General features: G+C 48.8%; 1 protein-coding gene across 8 annotated transcripts in view; it reads left to right on the top strand.

Annotated features, from left to right (window-relative positions):
• Positions 1 to 15,602, top strand: part of CADM1 (cell adhesion molecule 1) — a 136,229-nt gene that overhangs the window by 83,554 nt on the left and 37,073 nt on the right. For all 8 annotated transcript variants that reach the window (XM_053963626.1, XM_053963624.1, XM_053963622.1 and 5 more), the window contains exons 2-5: positions 7,993 to 8,139; positions 9,046 to 9,198; positions 11,557 to 11,694; positions 13,378 to 13,533. In XM_053963626.1, coding sequence (XP_053819601.1) covers positions 7,993 to 8,139; positions 9,046 to 9,198; positions 11,557 to 11,694; positions 13,378 to 13,533 — 594 coding nt within the window. The remainder of the gene's footprint in view (positions 1 to 7,992; positions 8,140 to 9,045; positions 9,199 to 11,556; positions 11,695 to 13,377; positions 13,534 to 15,602) is intronic.

Here is a 15,602-nt window from a genome sequence, read left to right as displayed (position 1 = left end):
TCAGCCTAATCTGTGGAGGAGGGCTCACCCTCGAGCGTTCAGTGTTTGATGGGCTGGTAGCAAATGGGTCACTCCCACGTGCAAGCTCTTGGTCATTCCAGCTGGTAAATGTTTCCTCTTCTGCTTTTGCACCACAGTTTGGGATAACAGCTGGGCAGGTGTTTTGTCAAAGGCTCACAGAGTCGCTCCTGTGTGTGACAGGGCAAGGACAGTGCTGGGATTTAAGGCTGGCTGCATGCTGAGCCAAAGGGTAGGAACAGGCCAGGATACCCCCAAAAAACCACAGTATTCCCTTGTAATCCTTGTTGGTCCTTTGCTTTGAGGACATTTTCTGCAGGTTTATGCATTTGTTATTAATTTTGCCCTTTATTTCTTGCTTATTTCAATGGTGAGCTAAAGATTTCAGACTTAAATATGCAGGCAGTTGAAAGGAGGTCCTTTTTATAGGGAAGAGACCAGGCTGATGTTGATCAGAATTCATTGTGGGTGCTTTATGGAAATACAGATTTCTTGGGTTTAAAAGAGATTATTAAGCCGCACGTTGTGACAGATGCTACTGACAGTAAAAAATAGAAAGGATGTGAAAAAAATCTGCAAGAAATGGGTTACAGGTATGGATATAAGCCATATCTGCTCATTAGAGTAAAATGAAACCCATCATCTGACTTGAAACAGGATTCCTTGTTTCTGGGAGCCCTGTCGCTGTGACTAAGGGAGTCGGTGTTCAGGCGCAGTCAGGTCCAGAAACTGAACGTGTGCCAGAGCAGACCCTACTAGCAATGGCATCATCCCAGAGGGCTTGGAGGGCCCAGAGAGTGTCTGAGCTGAGGGGCTGGAACGGTGGGGTCCCTGGAAGGGCTCCCTGCTGCTGGACAATGCCGTGGGCTGGACGTTCCCCCGTTGTGTCCCCGTCCAGCCGCGGTCCCCGACTGGCACGCCGGGGCAGGGATCTGTGCCCAGGGGAGGGTGGGCAGAGAGCAGATGGGGAGCTCCCTGCACAGCTCCATGTGCCAGCTCGGGGTGTGAGCAGTGCCCTGCTCGGTGCGAGGCAGGTGGCAGCTGCTGGCCACCGCAGGGCACAAACAGAGGTGACAGTGATGGTGACAAACCTGCAAACATGTAAATTCTCTCCTCCTGTGCTCAGGTTTTGGCAGGGGCTGCTGCAGCTTTACCCCCGTGGCAGAGACAGAAAGGAGTGTGAGGCAGCAGGTGTTGTTCTGGTCAGGGAAATGCACAGAACATGCTCTTTGATTGTGGAAACTGAATATTTGATCTGTGCTTCCTCCTCTTACGCTCCTCATCAAGGTTTAGCTCCCCATAGAGCAAGTCAAGGCAGGGAAAGGAAATTCCACCTGTGTTTGAAACTCAGGTTTAATCAAAGTCTCCTTCCTTGGATCTGGGCTGTGGCTGTCCTTGGTAGCAATGTAGCTGGAAGATAAATGCAGATAAGAATTCTGTATTAGGCCTCCATTAATAATAAACGTGTGTTGATGCTAACTGAGTGTTATTTAAACACCCTGAATGGAGGCAACAGCCTGCTGGGACCATCTTGTGTTGTCAAACCTTCTCCCTTGCTGATGCTGCTGCCTAGCAGTGCTGGGGCATGGCAGTGGTGGATTTTAGTGGTGTCCTTGGCGTGTGTTGGCTGCCAGTGATGGCTGAGTGTCAGGGGAACACGAGGGAAGGGCACCTGACTCTTTCTGCTGAGGGGCCACTCACAGCTTTGCCCTTTCCTTCCCTTTTGGTCTTCCTCGCTTTTGTCCCTCAGTGTCCCCCAAGAGCCCCCTCAGAGTCCTCAGCAGCCTCCCCTCCTCAGATCCTCCCACAGAAGCTCTCCTGTCTCCCTGGTGCAGCCGAGGAGCCGCTCACACCGGCGTCCTTGGGGAACGCTTGGATAAACCTCTGACCTTACTGCAGAAGGACAGTCTTTAGTAAGTGACCTTTTACTGTCTAGGCAATGGACCATCAGCTGCTGGAAACAAAGCAAGAGAGCAGCTGCTTCTGTTTCTTAGAAACATATTAGAAATGTGGAATAAAAGCCTGAGATGTGCAGAGCAGCAGACTCCTGCTGCCATCCGAATTCTCCCTCGCCAGGCTCCCGGCGCCGCGTTTGTCCCCTCTGGTCAGTGACAGAGCAGATGGATATTGATCCTCAGTGTCCGCCAGCAGTAACCTTTGAAGGGACAGGCGACGTATGGCCAGGGAGTTTGATCTATCAATATCTGGGTAATAGAAAGACAAGGGTGACATCTAATCCCAGCACGGGTGACAGATCATAAATCTGCGCAGACGGGGCGATTGGCGGCAGCAGGAGTGTGAGGGGAGGGCAGGGTGAAGGAGCTGCTTCAGTCTGAAACACGCTTTGGCCACAGCCACAGAGGTTTTCATGGCAGAAAAAAAGAATTTTGTTCTTAAGATCCAAAGAAACACTTTAATTTAGGCATAACACAGGATTTTTGTTCCTGTACCATTTTGGTTTCAGCTAGTGGAAAGAATTCGCTGATGCCATTGCATCACATAGATATTCACTATGTTTAAAGTCAGTGCAGCCTCCAGTGTAATTTCAGAGCTATTGTCATCTTTTATTCTTACTCTTTAAGCCAGAAAAGCCATAAAGGTGGCAGTGGCATTTTTTTTCTCCACAAATTTAATATCTGTGCACAACTCGCTTGAATTTGCCGTATATTTCTCTGAAGTGGCTGTTTCATAGCGTAAACTTGCTCCTCACAATAAGTAATTTTTAGCACCATCTTGCACGTTCTCTCTGAGTGTGGAGAGTAATTCAGGGGAAGTGTGACTGCGAGCGGGGAGAGGAGCGGGCGCCGCGGGAAGGCGCCGAAAGTGCTCGCTCGCGAAAATCTGTGCTGAGAAGGAGGGGAGAGGTCCCTGGGACTGCTGGGGCTGACACAGCCTGTGACAGGGATGAGATCCTGGCGGCAGGAGAGGCTCTGTCCCTGCAGACAGTGCCAGGGAGACTCAAGGAAATCAACATTTTGGGAACGGTTTCTGTGAATGCTAATTGCTCCCACTCCGCCTTTTTTCCCTCCTAAATGGAAACTGGGGCTTTGAGCATCACCAGGGGACCCCAAACCTGGCACAGCAGAGTTGTCTGTTGGCAGTGCCCTTCCTCAGAGCAATTCTCTTAAACCTGGCTGTGGCATAAAGAAAGGAAAACATGCATTAAATCTGAAAGTAAAAATCCAAATACCAGGTGAGTGTTACCGTACCAATTTGCTGTAGTCTCTGCCTCAGAGGGAGACATGGAGCTGCCATACTCCAGTCCCATCATCACTGAGCAAGCTTTGCCCAGTTCAGCTCAGCTGCACCTTGCTGGAAAGTCCCTGTTCCTCTTGTGCTCAGCAAGGAATTTTCATGGGCAAGACTCCTCAGTGCTGAATTGCAGCTGACAGACCTGCACAGAACTAACTCAAAAGGGAGAACTTTCTAGAATTCTATTTGTTTGCCACCATCACTTTTTTTTGAAGAGCTGTTTGCCTGGGAATTGGAGTTGCTGAGTCTGTTTCTGGCCATGGAGAAGATGCTGAAGAGGGAATAAGAGCTACTTGAATTCAGAAAAACCTCAGAGAGGCTTGACTCGGGGTCACAAAACTGGTAATTACATCTTATTAGAAGAGAAAGTTGCAGTTGCAAAAGGTTAGTTGTGAATCTTGGTGGAAAACAACATTTTCCTGTGGGGTGAGGGCCACACTGGCAGGAGAATTGCTTGGAGGTGCCACATCTGGCTCCAGGCTCCGTGGTCTCGGAGGGCTTCCCTTAGGGACCGTGCAGGAGTGGAAGGAGCAGCAGCTGCCTCTTCTCCTGCCCTCCCTGCAGCCCAGCCTCCCACAGTGACCCTTTTGTGAGTGGGTGAGAACACCTGTGTCCAGGTGTGCTTTGGACACCCAGGGAGGAATGCAGGCTGCCTTTGGTGGGGCTGTCAGAGTGCTGCATTCTGACCCAGCCTGTTCCCTCCTGCTGGAGCCCTGCCCTGCTGCACTGAGGGCCACACGTGTGCCCATGTGCTTCGTGGGCAGCTGGTGCCCATGAAAAGATGCCATGAAATTAACTCCATCCGCAGCAATTGCCTTTCCCTGCCAGCACAATCAGTGTGGATTGTCTGCTCTTTTCCAAAGTTCAAGTGTGACGACTGCAGCTTTTTAAAACGGTCTCAAGACTTGGAGCCTGGATGCACGGAGCTCCAGTGGCTTCTCCCAGCACTGCCTGGCAGTTCTCTCCCTCCTAGAGGCAGATCTGCAGGCTAGTTAAATAGCCTTTGGGTCCCCCCCTTTTTCCTGTATCCGATCCATGACCAAGAGTCTCTGGCCCTGGTTCCCTTCATGGGAAGCAGACTGTGATGTTTGTGTTAAAGGGAAGAGATGAAGCTCTCAGTGATGGATGAGAGAGCAGAGGAGCTGCTCAGCTCAGGGAGGAGAAGGAACACAGAGGAGACAAAGCTTCTGGGGAGGTGGATGCTCAGTGTTTATAAACCCACTTGTCTCTGCTCTAACCACCACGTTCCTTTTAGGTACTTGAAGCTGATAGATGAATGTTGACATTCAAATTGTGTTAATTCTGGGGATGGAGCTTTGTGTCGCTTTTTTCCTTGAGCACGTGGACAGTTTGTGTATCTGTGTGAGTTGTTTCTTGTGACTCAATCTATTAAGAGGAATTTTGTTTAGGTTTACGGGCTTACGCAGTTCAGGTGTAATGAAAACCCCTCTTCCTTGGAAAGCATTTGTGTCGGGATCCTGCAGACTGAGCCAGCAGTGCTGCAGCTCACGCTGGGGCACCTGTGGTTAGAAATTCCATAGAAATTTAAAAGCCATGCTCCCCAGCACGTATTTTTAATCTTTCCTCTTCTCTCCTTGATGCTTCCCTCTAGCCTGGTGTCCTACAAGCAGAGAAAGAATTGATTTTAAATGTGACCGCTGAATATGAGCCAAGGTCCCTGGGCTGTGTCCAGCTGAGGGGAACTTGTTTGAAACACAATTTACTCATCTGTGTCTGTCTGCAGCCCTAAGAGGAGAGACTGCAGTGGTCTAAGGCAGGAACACAAGTGCAAAAATTAATTGTACAGGTTGCAGCCTAAGCGTCCCTCAAGCATTGTGTCCCTTCCTCACCCCCCTTCCAGTAAGTATAAAACAAGGTGTCATTTTTCACCTTCAAAGGAAGATTCAGTAAATGAGGCTGGAGAATTGCTTTGGGTAATGAAGGAAGCACACACTGGATTTTCCCTCCCCCTGGCACTGCAGAAGCCCATTTGGGTGTTTCCCTTGCTTATTAACATGGGTACATGTGTTAGACAGGAGCTCACTCCAGAGACTCCCCCCAGAAAGTGGCTTCCTTTCTGTTCCTGTTCCACTCCCTCTGGAGCAATCTCTTGTACTCCAGGTCAAGATTTTCAAGGCTCCGAGTCCAGTCCTGGACTCTGTCTGTCCATCACACGCTGGGATGAGGATTTGTCCCTGGTGTTGGAGTCCCAACAGGAAGCTTTGGTCTGATACAGGGACACTGTGCTGTCATAGTCCCTTCACATGTGATAGATGAAAATCTGTCCCGTATCATTCTGTTGGGGGCTTTCCATTGGATCTGCTTGTGCTGTGCCACTCCAAAGCATTGCCAGGGATTTAACACTGGTTCTCAACAGTAATTTTCCTTTGCTTCTCTTAGCTCCTGAGATTCCCTGTTGAGTCCATAAATTTCATCTCCCCTCCCCAGCCTGTCCTTTTCTGTTCCAAAATATTGTCACGCCGTGTGTGCACTTTAATGCTCCTCAAAATACGTACACACCGACAGTAAATATTTACTGAGAAACTTGTCGAGGTGTTGACAACGAGGATGGGTCTGAAGAGTTCTTGCTTTGTGTTGCATTTTTATTTAATTTAGAGTTTGTAATTGCTGCTGCTGGTGGAAATAGCTTTCCTGGGAGCCGATGGGAATAGATGCCCCAGAATGTGGAGGGGTGCTCGCCTTGGCCGGGGTGCAGCACGTTCAGGTCAGCAGAGCGGGCACGGCCGATCAGCCGCCCTTTGGTGGAGAACAAAGAGGCAAAGCCCAGGAGGCTGCTGCTGCTGCTGCTGCTCAGCGTGTCCTCATGTGCTCCTGCCCCTCATGAACCCGGGTAAAAGCCTTGTTCAGAGGGATCTGGTGCCAGCCCAGACCGAGGTGCTGCACTCTGCAGCCATCCATCGGCGGGTTTAATGCAGCAGCGTCCCGGTGTGAAAAGCTTCAGTGGCTTGAACTTCAAATAATTTATTTCTAAATTACTTCTACTGTAATTCTTATTAATTCAAATAGTCTTCTAAGCTGATGTAAAATTCAGTAAACGCAAGGAACAGTTTAATGAATTGAAAATAGGATTGAGTCTTTTAAAGTAAATGTAAAAAAATATGCTGGCAATAATTGCTTAGATGGAAATCGAATCTTAATAGCTTTGTTAATGATTTGTAGGGAATATTGCATTTATGAGAACATATCAAGCTGATCCTTGTGCAAGAACCTTGTTTTGAATGGGTTTGATAAAATTATTCCCCAGAAGCAGTTAGTAATGTTTAATATTTTTGCTTGAACCACTTTTGAGATGTTTGATTTCATTGATGCCAGGGCCTGGCTGTGGCTGTGCAGGGCTGCTCCAGCACCTCCACAGCAGCACGTGGCACAGGCAGGGCAGGGCTCTGCTTTGGGGTCTGCACAGAGGTTTGGGATTTGAGAACAGAATCATTTAGGCTGAAAAAGCCCTCTAAGATTGAGTCCAGCCATTAACGTGTGTCCCCAAGGTTCAAGAGCACCACGTTGAGGGTGATAGCTGATAGTGTGGTGGGGTGGCTGAATGCTCATCTTCTGATCAGAGGGCTTTGAGCAGGACCAGCTTCATCCTGGTCCACAGGACGTGCAGCAGGAGCCAGGCAGATGTCTGGGACAGGCTCTTTGCCCCTCTTGAGTGGGGCTGGGGGTCTGTGCTCCAATGTGGCTGTTACTCTTTGATAGTAATTCTTCTTGTTGTTCCTCAAAGTTCATCAATCTGGAGAATCTATCTAAAATTTATACTGAGAGGGCAGAAAAATGTGCCCAGACTTCAACTTTCTGCCCATAAGGTGTGGAGAGGAGTCTGGTGGTTTATCAATCTCTTTCCAAACAATGCACCTTTTTGTCAAACATTTGTTTCCAAGGGTTGTCAAATTATAAAGGCAAGTTGGAAATAAAGATAAATGAAGGAAATGCAGGATGAGAAAAGAACTGGGGTTTAAATATCATCCCCAGATTTCCTGTGTGCAAACTTTATCCTAATCCTGCATTCTTGGGTTTCTCATGGCTAAGGCAACTCTGGAGCAGCAGAGGATTCTCTGACCACCCAGCCTGTGGCCAAGTGCTGAGGTATCCTGGCTTCATTTGGAGCATTGCCAGTCAAAGTCTCAGTGTTTCTCTCACTTTGATTCCCAGTAGTTATGGAAAAATTGAAATGCCAGGCACAGCTCCCACTGCCACCCCCTGCGTCCTTTGGCGTTCGAGGCGTGCGGGTGCTGCGGTGCTTGGATTCATTAGGAGGAGAGTTTTCAGGGTGATGACCTGTATATGATTACAAGGCTCCCACTGCATAATTGCACGGGATCCTTTTTTTCCTGTGCCTCTGGACATTAATAGCACCTGCTGATTACACAGAGTGAGTAACTACTGATTCCCTGAAGTCTGTCTGCTCCAGTCAGAGGATAAGTGCTTCTTACAGAGAGTTGTTCTTCAGGGTAATTTAACAAGATTTGTCTGTTGGGAGAGGAAGGGAACTTTTGGTGTTTCTGTGTGGGGCAGCAGTCCTTCTTCCTCTATTCCCACCACAAAGCTCCTTTCTCATTGCTCCTTTACCAGCTGCTTGGGGACCCAGAGTCAATGGCTCACTGGCTGGTGTTCCTCCATTGGTGGCATGGAGCTTTTCATTCCCAAATGAAACCCACTGCTGTCATTTCTGACCTTGAGTCCCACCTTTGCCCTGTCCTGCAGGTGATGGTCAGAACTTGGTGACGGAGGACGTGACCGTGGTGGAGGGGGACGTGGCCACCATCAGCTGCCGCGTCAAGAACAGCGATGACTCCGTGATCCAGCTCCTGAACCCCAACAGGCAGACCATCTATTTCAGAGATTTCAGGCGTAAGTTTATGGCTCCTCATTCGGTCATGACTCCTCCTGTGCCTCACTTGTGCTCAGGACACGGCATTTGCTGAGATCTCTGCTGTTTGTGCAATGCTGGGCACTTACAGTTCACTGGTTCTGTGGAGGTAGGTGAGATAGACAACCATAATCTTCCCCTTAATGGAAAACTTCACAGTCCCTTCTAAAAGTCAGAGCATCTTACTTTGCAATGGGAATTGATTGTTGTAATTCAGGGTGAATTGCAATTGAATGCCAAATATTAGCTGACACAAACAAATTCAACAGGGCGATACCGAGACAGCGCAGTGTTCTCAGGAGTAATCTCTTCAGACCAAAGACTGAAAATTTCAGGACAACCTGTGCTGCTTTATACCCAAACTGAAATCTCTCATCACTTGGATGTCCAGTGGATAAGTCTGTCCTGTGGTGACAGTGCCATGGTAGCTGCAGTGAGACACTTTAAATGGTCTGTGTTAGTGTCACTGTGGGGACACGCCTGTACTCCCTGCCCAGGAAGCAACCGGACAGGAAACAAGCTTTAAATTCTGCTTCTCCCAGTTCCTTCCTCATTTAGGCTCTCCCTGAGTGCCTGGGTGCTGGGGCCATGTAGACACCATAAGCATATTACCTACACATCCCTAAGCCACCTGGTAATAAAACCATGTCCAAAGATTTCATGCTGTGCCCTGTGATTGGCTCATGTTGATTATTTGAAATTATCTGAGAACCAAAAGATTTTATAGGTCCAGCTTCAAGGTAGGAAGCAGGATGGAAGCTAACCAGGAGCCCGGGGCCGCTCACCTTGATGTGCTGCTGCCTGTGGGGATCTTTGGGACTGTGGTGTGGTGGGAAGGGGACGTTGCCCCTCTCCGTGCAGTCACCCGGGCTGTGCTTGCCCCACAGCGCTGAAGGACAGCAGGTTCCAGCTGGTGAACTTCTCCAACAGCGAGCTCCGAGTGTCCCTGACGAACGTGTCCATCTCTGATGAGGGGAGGTACTTCTGCCAGCTCTACACCGACCCCCCCCAGGAGATCTACACCACGATCACGGTGCTCGGTGAGGAGCAGGGTCGGTGGGATGGGGTTCTGTGCAGCTCTGGGACAGCTCCAGCCCCTGGAGAGGGATTTGAAGCAAGGCTTTGAACCCTGAGTGCTGATGGCCGGGCACGTGTGGCCACGGGAGCGACGTGCTGGCAGTGACAGCAGCTCCTCTTCCAGCAGTTCCTCCGACTAGCAGCAGCTTTTAAGGCTCTATTAATGGGAGAACCTGAATCGGGGAGGGTGACTTAATGTAAGATCTCACTTGCTGATTAGTTTAAATCTTCCTTCTTTTGCTTAATGAGATTTGGGTCTTAGGTTTTTATACGTTGTTAAGTGATGTTTATAAGCAGTTTTACTCTTGCTACTACAGTTATCAACACCTTCAAAGTTTCCATGCACTTTGCAGCACTCACAGGCACGGGAAGCTCTTCCAGCTCCTGCCTCTAATCGTGCACAGGCAAAAACAGTTCGTTGGATTTGATTTCACTGCTGGCAAAGCTGAGAAGGTGTTTGAAAGGAGAATACTCATTTCATTCACCTGTAAGCCAGCACTGCATGTCTTTCAAGTGGGAGACATAATGCAGGTTTTTGTTGGTTTTTTTTAAGCATGAATCATGCTTTAGAACTGAGGGAAAAGTCAGTTTTCTTGCCTTGTACTTCAGTTGTTTTTGAGAAGCCTTTGTGGCATGGCCAGTGTGTGTGCTGCCTTTCCCCCACATCCATAAAGGAGGTGGTTTCCTGTCACCTTTGTCGTGGTCTTGGGTCAAACCTCAGCTCAGGAAGCAGGCAAGGATGGGGGAGGTTTATTAGCAGAAGATGAAGGAGAGGTCTTACTACTTGCATGGAGAGATTGGGCACTGTGACGCCAGGGATGGCTTGTCTTGCCTGTCTTTTCTATTATTGGCTCCCTAATTAGGGGAACTAATGAGCCAGGGTGGAGGAGTGGTGCTCTGTGTTGGCATTGACTGGTCCTCCCAGGAACTTGTTCCCCACCAAAAATCTCGTGGCCGTCACGCAGCCTTTGATAGAACTGAAGTTGTATCAAAGGCTGATTTTGCTGGCCTGCCTCTGATGCTGCCAGCTCGGGAGAGCAGAGGGAGGTGCTGAGGTGTCCCCCTCTGCAGCTGGCATTCGGGGGGAGCTGCACGTTTGCTTCAGCACTTTCATGTCTTCTGTGACACAATATGTAGATTTATTCATGCCTAATTGGAACATGTGAAAGTCTCAAATATGTAGCTCATTCTGTTCTTTTTAGAGAGAAGCCACAAGTGACTAATTAGTCCATTTGATCATCTGGATGGTATTTATACATATTTGTTCTTCATTAGCTTTAAGACCTGTGAGTCACATCTGAACTATGCAGTTGCTTAATCACATTGATCAGAGCAAAGTTGAGTTTCCTTTGGAAGTTCTGGGATTTTCTGAAGCCGTGACTTTGCCATAAGAGCTCTCGCTGTTCACTTTTTCCTGGGTTTTGCCTTGCTGCTGGTGCTTTCATGGGAAAGAGATTCCCTTGTTCCCATGTCCTCATTTTTAAGCTCATTTGTCCCATTTCTGGGCTGTGCTGAAGTGGTTGTTACCCCTGAAGTTACAGCCTGTTTCTCAGTATTACTGGATGATTTTTCATTGGGTACAATCTTCCAGCTTTGTGTTTTGGGAGATCCTGATCCTGAAGATGTGTGCCTGGGCAGAGCAGCAGATCTCCACCCCAAAGGATGTGGCACTTGTGGCTGGGTGTAGAGCCAGCTCCCTCCTCTCTTTGGGATGGTTTTGGGCTGGTTTGTGGGGGTGTGATGGGGACAGGGCTGTTCCCAAGGGATGGTGTTCCACTCCAGGCTTGTGCTCAGTGGCTTTTCGAGCATCTTAAACGAGGTTGATGTTTGCTGGCCTGCTTCCATGCTCACGGCTGAGCCTTGGAGCTGAACAGCAGGAGAGAAAAATTGCCGTGGAGGTTAGAGGCTTGGTAAGTAATGCAGTGCCAAGTGTCAGCTTTTGTGTTTCCTCTCCTTGTCAGAGAAGTCAGGAAATGTGCACGGAGTCAAGCTGGATTTTTAAATAGCAGCACACACCCAAGTATCGCAGGAGGCTGCGGCTCTCCCTGGAACGGTGCCTGCTCGGGAGAGGGAACAGAAAGTTACAACCCTGAGAAGTAATAATTTGTGAGACTGCGGTGATTATTAGGTGGAGAGTGAAAGTGCTCACTCCAATTACTGCAAAACCACCTATCAAAGGGTTTGATTGATTGAAAGATCAAATAAATGCCGGTTGCTTGTTTCCTTCAGTAGATTTTACAGGTTTTCCTCAAGGTTTTGTCCTGTGTTAGCGATCAAAAGATGGTTTTTTCATCTGGTTTGTGTTGTGTTTCCCATTCCAGTCCCACCACGCAATTTGGTAATTGATATCGAGAAAGAAACCGCCGTGGAGGGAGAGGAGATCGAGCTGAACTGCACCGCCATGGCCAGCAGACCAGCCACCACCATCAGATGGTTCAAAGGCAACAAGGAGCTAACGGGTAGATGTGTCCTCTCAGTCTCTTGCTTTGTTCAGGGAGCTGAAGTGATTTATGTAACGCTGGGTGTTTGTTCTCTGCTGCCAGTTTAAGGGAAAAAAAAAGTAAAAAAAGTAGAGCGAGCTTCTTTGAGTGCCAGCTGAGGAACAAAGGACTGTGTGGGCAGACAGATTATTCCCTAACGCAGGGGGCTGAACTCCATTTGGTCCTCTGCCTACCTGCCAGCCTCGAGTGCCGGGTTCTGGAGTCCTGCTGTAACTGCAGGTGACCTTGAGGAGCCCAGAGCTGTGCACTGAATTCATTTCTGCATGGCTTGTGTAGCTTTCTGCCCTGTCCTCGCTACGAGAGGGATCGTCTGTGCTTTGGGCTGTAAAGATTTGCAATTCACCTTCACTTCTAGCTCCCTTGTTTGTAGAGCGTTTTCCCTGTGTTCAGTTGAATATTCATCTAAGATGGGTTTCTCTGGCTCCCTGAAGTCTGGTGGCTCCCAGTACTTGCACATTCAAGTCACTGACTCTGATTGCATGTGACACGCTGTTAGTTTAAGTCTGCATGTAGATGTGAGCTTGGTTGACAACACCTTTGTGCTTTACCCAGTCTGAGACACTGACAGACTCTCTGCAGAAGTCCAGACTCATTACTTCAAACCCACCCCCCTGCAAGGACAGGATAAAATCCTCTCTTTAAGCCCAACACTTCAGAGCATTTGAGCAGGCCACATGCTGGGAGGATGCTGGTACAGGTGGGATGCAAACCTGCTGCCTGGAAAAGTGGTGCCCCGCTGAGTCCCAGTGCTGTGGTGTGCAGGGAGTTAACAATCCCATTCTGGTTCCCTTCCCCATACCAGTGGGCAGCAGGACAAAGTGTTTGTCCCTTTCTGCCTGACCTGTGCAACTTCTTGATTGAGTTTTCTTGTGTTAGTAGTTGAATCCCAGCTTTGAGTTCTCTGGGAAGAACACTGAGGTTCATGTAATGCCACCTCACCCTGCTCAGTCTTCAGATTTTTTTTTTTAACAGAGTAGAGACTAAAACATTTGGCTGTGAGTTTGTGAATCACAGGAAATGTGGCTTTGCCCATGGGAAAGCTTTTCCTCCAAATATCAAGGAGTGTTTGCACGTGTCACCTGTTTCACTCTCATATATTATACAGCAATATTTGGTGTCTGGAAGAGCTGTGCTACAGAAGTTTCTCTTAGCAATTTTGCCTGTGAATTCTTAAATAAAGAGGCACAGATCAGAGCAGAACTGTGCTGTCAGCGGGTGCTTGCTGAGTTCCTGGAAAAATCCTTTTTCTCCTGTCTCGTCTTGTCTCGTTTTGTCTTGTCTTCCTGCTCGTTTCCATCACAGCATCCCTCAGGCAGCCGGTCCCGAGCTGTCCCTCCCTCAGACAGAGCACTGCTGAATGCTCCCACCTATCCATACTACTTTTAATTCATTTAGTCTGCTAAATCACTTTTGTAGCTAATTGTTGATTCAGGAGTGGGAGGGGATTTGTAGCTCATTGATTCAGGGGTTTGGGGATTTGGGGACGATGGTAATCGTTGCGGTAACATCGCGTGGACTTCGGAGCCTGACGGAGAGGAGGAGGGATGGGTGTCCAAAGGGAACGTGGACAGGAGGGAGGCAGCCTGGCTGCAGGGGTGCTCCACCCTGCCCTCACTGCCCTCTCCCTGTTCCCTGCCCCAGGCAAGTCGGAGGTGGAGCGGTGGTCCGACATGTACACGGTGACCAGCCAGCTCCTGCTGAAGGTGGGGCGGGAGGACGACGGCGTCCCTGTCATCTGCCTGGTGGATCACCCTGCGGTCAAAGACTTGCAGACACAGCGTTACCTGGAAGTCATGTGTGAGTAGCAGAACCTTTCATTCTCTTAATGTAGGAAATTATGTTCTTGGGAGTTCAGGAACCATTCCCTACATGTTAAAATCCCAACATCGATGAGGATTATATCCTGTTACATAGCACAATGTAAGGTAACACTTCATGGGTGAAGCCACGACTTTCCCAGCCCTCTGTGATACCATAAATTTGTTCTCTGATGAAATAACTCTCTGTACATAGAATTTGCACCAAAGGTTTCTGGCTGGGCTTTTTAATTGTCAGAACACATGAAATCTCTGAGTATTTTTCTTCTAGCAACCTACTTATCTCTGAAAAGTGCTTCTCCCCCTTCAAAGCAACTGGCCACCGTGGCGAGTTTACTGGCAAAAACTGGGTATTGTGCAAGAGAAGCCCAGTGTTGTGCACTGTGAACATACAGCATCGGCTGGATTTGTACATCAGAGTGTGGAGTTCTCTGGAATCTGTAGTAGCAGCACTGATTGAAGCCAGCCTATTTCCTGTTCTGCTCCTGACATGTTCATTGTTAATAATGCATCTCACTTCCCTTAGGAGCTGCTCCACTGTACCTGACAGCAGCAAGCAGGTACCTGGAAATAGCTGTGGTCCCAAATGCACCTGGTGGAAATTTTGGAGCTGTGTACATGCATCCCTATGTTCTGAAACATCTCCCAAAAGCAAAGTGAGGTGGTCCCTACAGCGAGGCCATGTGCTTGGAAAGCTGGGCCCTGAGACGATTCAAAGCCCTTGTTTTTGTAGGGTCCCTTCAACTACATCACATTGAAAGGAGGAGAGGAGGTTTTGTATTAATTTATTTCATCTGCTTCATTATGTAGTTTCATTATGAACATCTTGGTTACAATTCTCGTATCTCCGAAACTAGCGGGAAGTAATGTTCCTGTAATGAGGAAAACAGGAATGATCAGATACTGCCTAAATTGACAGATACGAGATTTCTTGCGACTGTGCTAATGTGTAATTCATTTATGCAAACTTAATGTCCATTAACATTTCTTGCAGAGCTCCATTAGCTTTAATAATACATTAGCACCTTTGTGAGGCGTGATCAAATACTTAACGGGGAAGAGCAAAAAATGCCATCTACCCTGTCGTGTGAGGGGATTGGAACTCACTGGGCTGGAAGGGCGTTGGACGACCTTGAGGCTTCCTTTCAGAAATCTCTCTGGAATCCTGGTGATTTGGTGGAATAGGAGAGTGCTGCTGTTTCGGGGGCGGGGGGAACGCAAACTGTTTTTCTCTTCCTCAAATAAATCCCTCCTTGGCCACTTCAGTTTGCAGCCTTAGGGGTTGCCCATGCAATGAGGGCAAAGCACCCCTAAAGCACAGTTCTTTGTTCAGCTCCTGCACTGGAGGCCCTGCTGCATCCTGTGCACAGGTTTCTGCCCTTACTGCTGATTTTTGCATCTCCTTGTGCTGTTCTGGAGCTGTTGGTGGGAATGAGGCACGGAGCCTCCTCGGGAGGGAACGGGGATGAGCAGGAGAAGGGAGTTGAGACTGATTGGGCTTTATGTTCTGAATTAAACTCTGAGCTTGTTAAAAGTAATTATATTCCAATGTGGGGACTTGACCCTGTTAGCCCAGTCTGTTCCTTGAGTGGGCAGCAGCAGATGGCCAGAGAGGAGCCCCAGCCCAAGAACTTGTGCTGCGTTGTGACCTTGTGGCTCCAGGACTCGATGGCCTGGAGCACGGCCAGACACCTGCATTTCATACCTGCTGCAGGGCTTCAGCTTAAAGAAAAGCAGCTTCAGAGCAAGCTCTTAGCCTTGAGCTTCTGCTGACTGACAGTGATGGTTTGTTGGCCAGTGGGAGAGTGTGGGCAGGAGGAAGAGCCTCTTGTCCTTGCACACAGGCGTCTCCATCAGTGCTCCCACGGAGCTCCGCCCTGGGGGGAGCTGGGGCTCCTGCTCTGACACCTTCTCAGTTGATCTTGGATGTGGAATTTGCAGAAGAGGATGCTTCTCCAGCTCCTGTCCATGGCGTGTCCTTGCAGGCACCCAGGTCTCTGCTGCAGTGACACTCGGAATTCCTTGCTCACCCCGTGGGGATGCAGCTGC

The sequence above is a fragment of the Vidua chalybeata genome, chromosome 23 (assembly GCF_026979565.1).
Source record: "Vidua chalybeata isolate OUT-0048 chromosome 23, bVidCha1 merged haplotype, whole genome shotgun sequence".
NCBI lineage: Eukaryota > Metazoa > Chordata > Aves > Passeriformes > Viduidae > Vidua > Vidua chalybeata.
The sequence above is the reverse complement of the archived record's forward strand: the minus strand, read 5'-3'. Positions and strand labels throughout refer to the sequence as shown.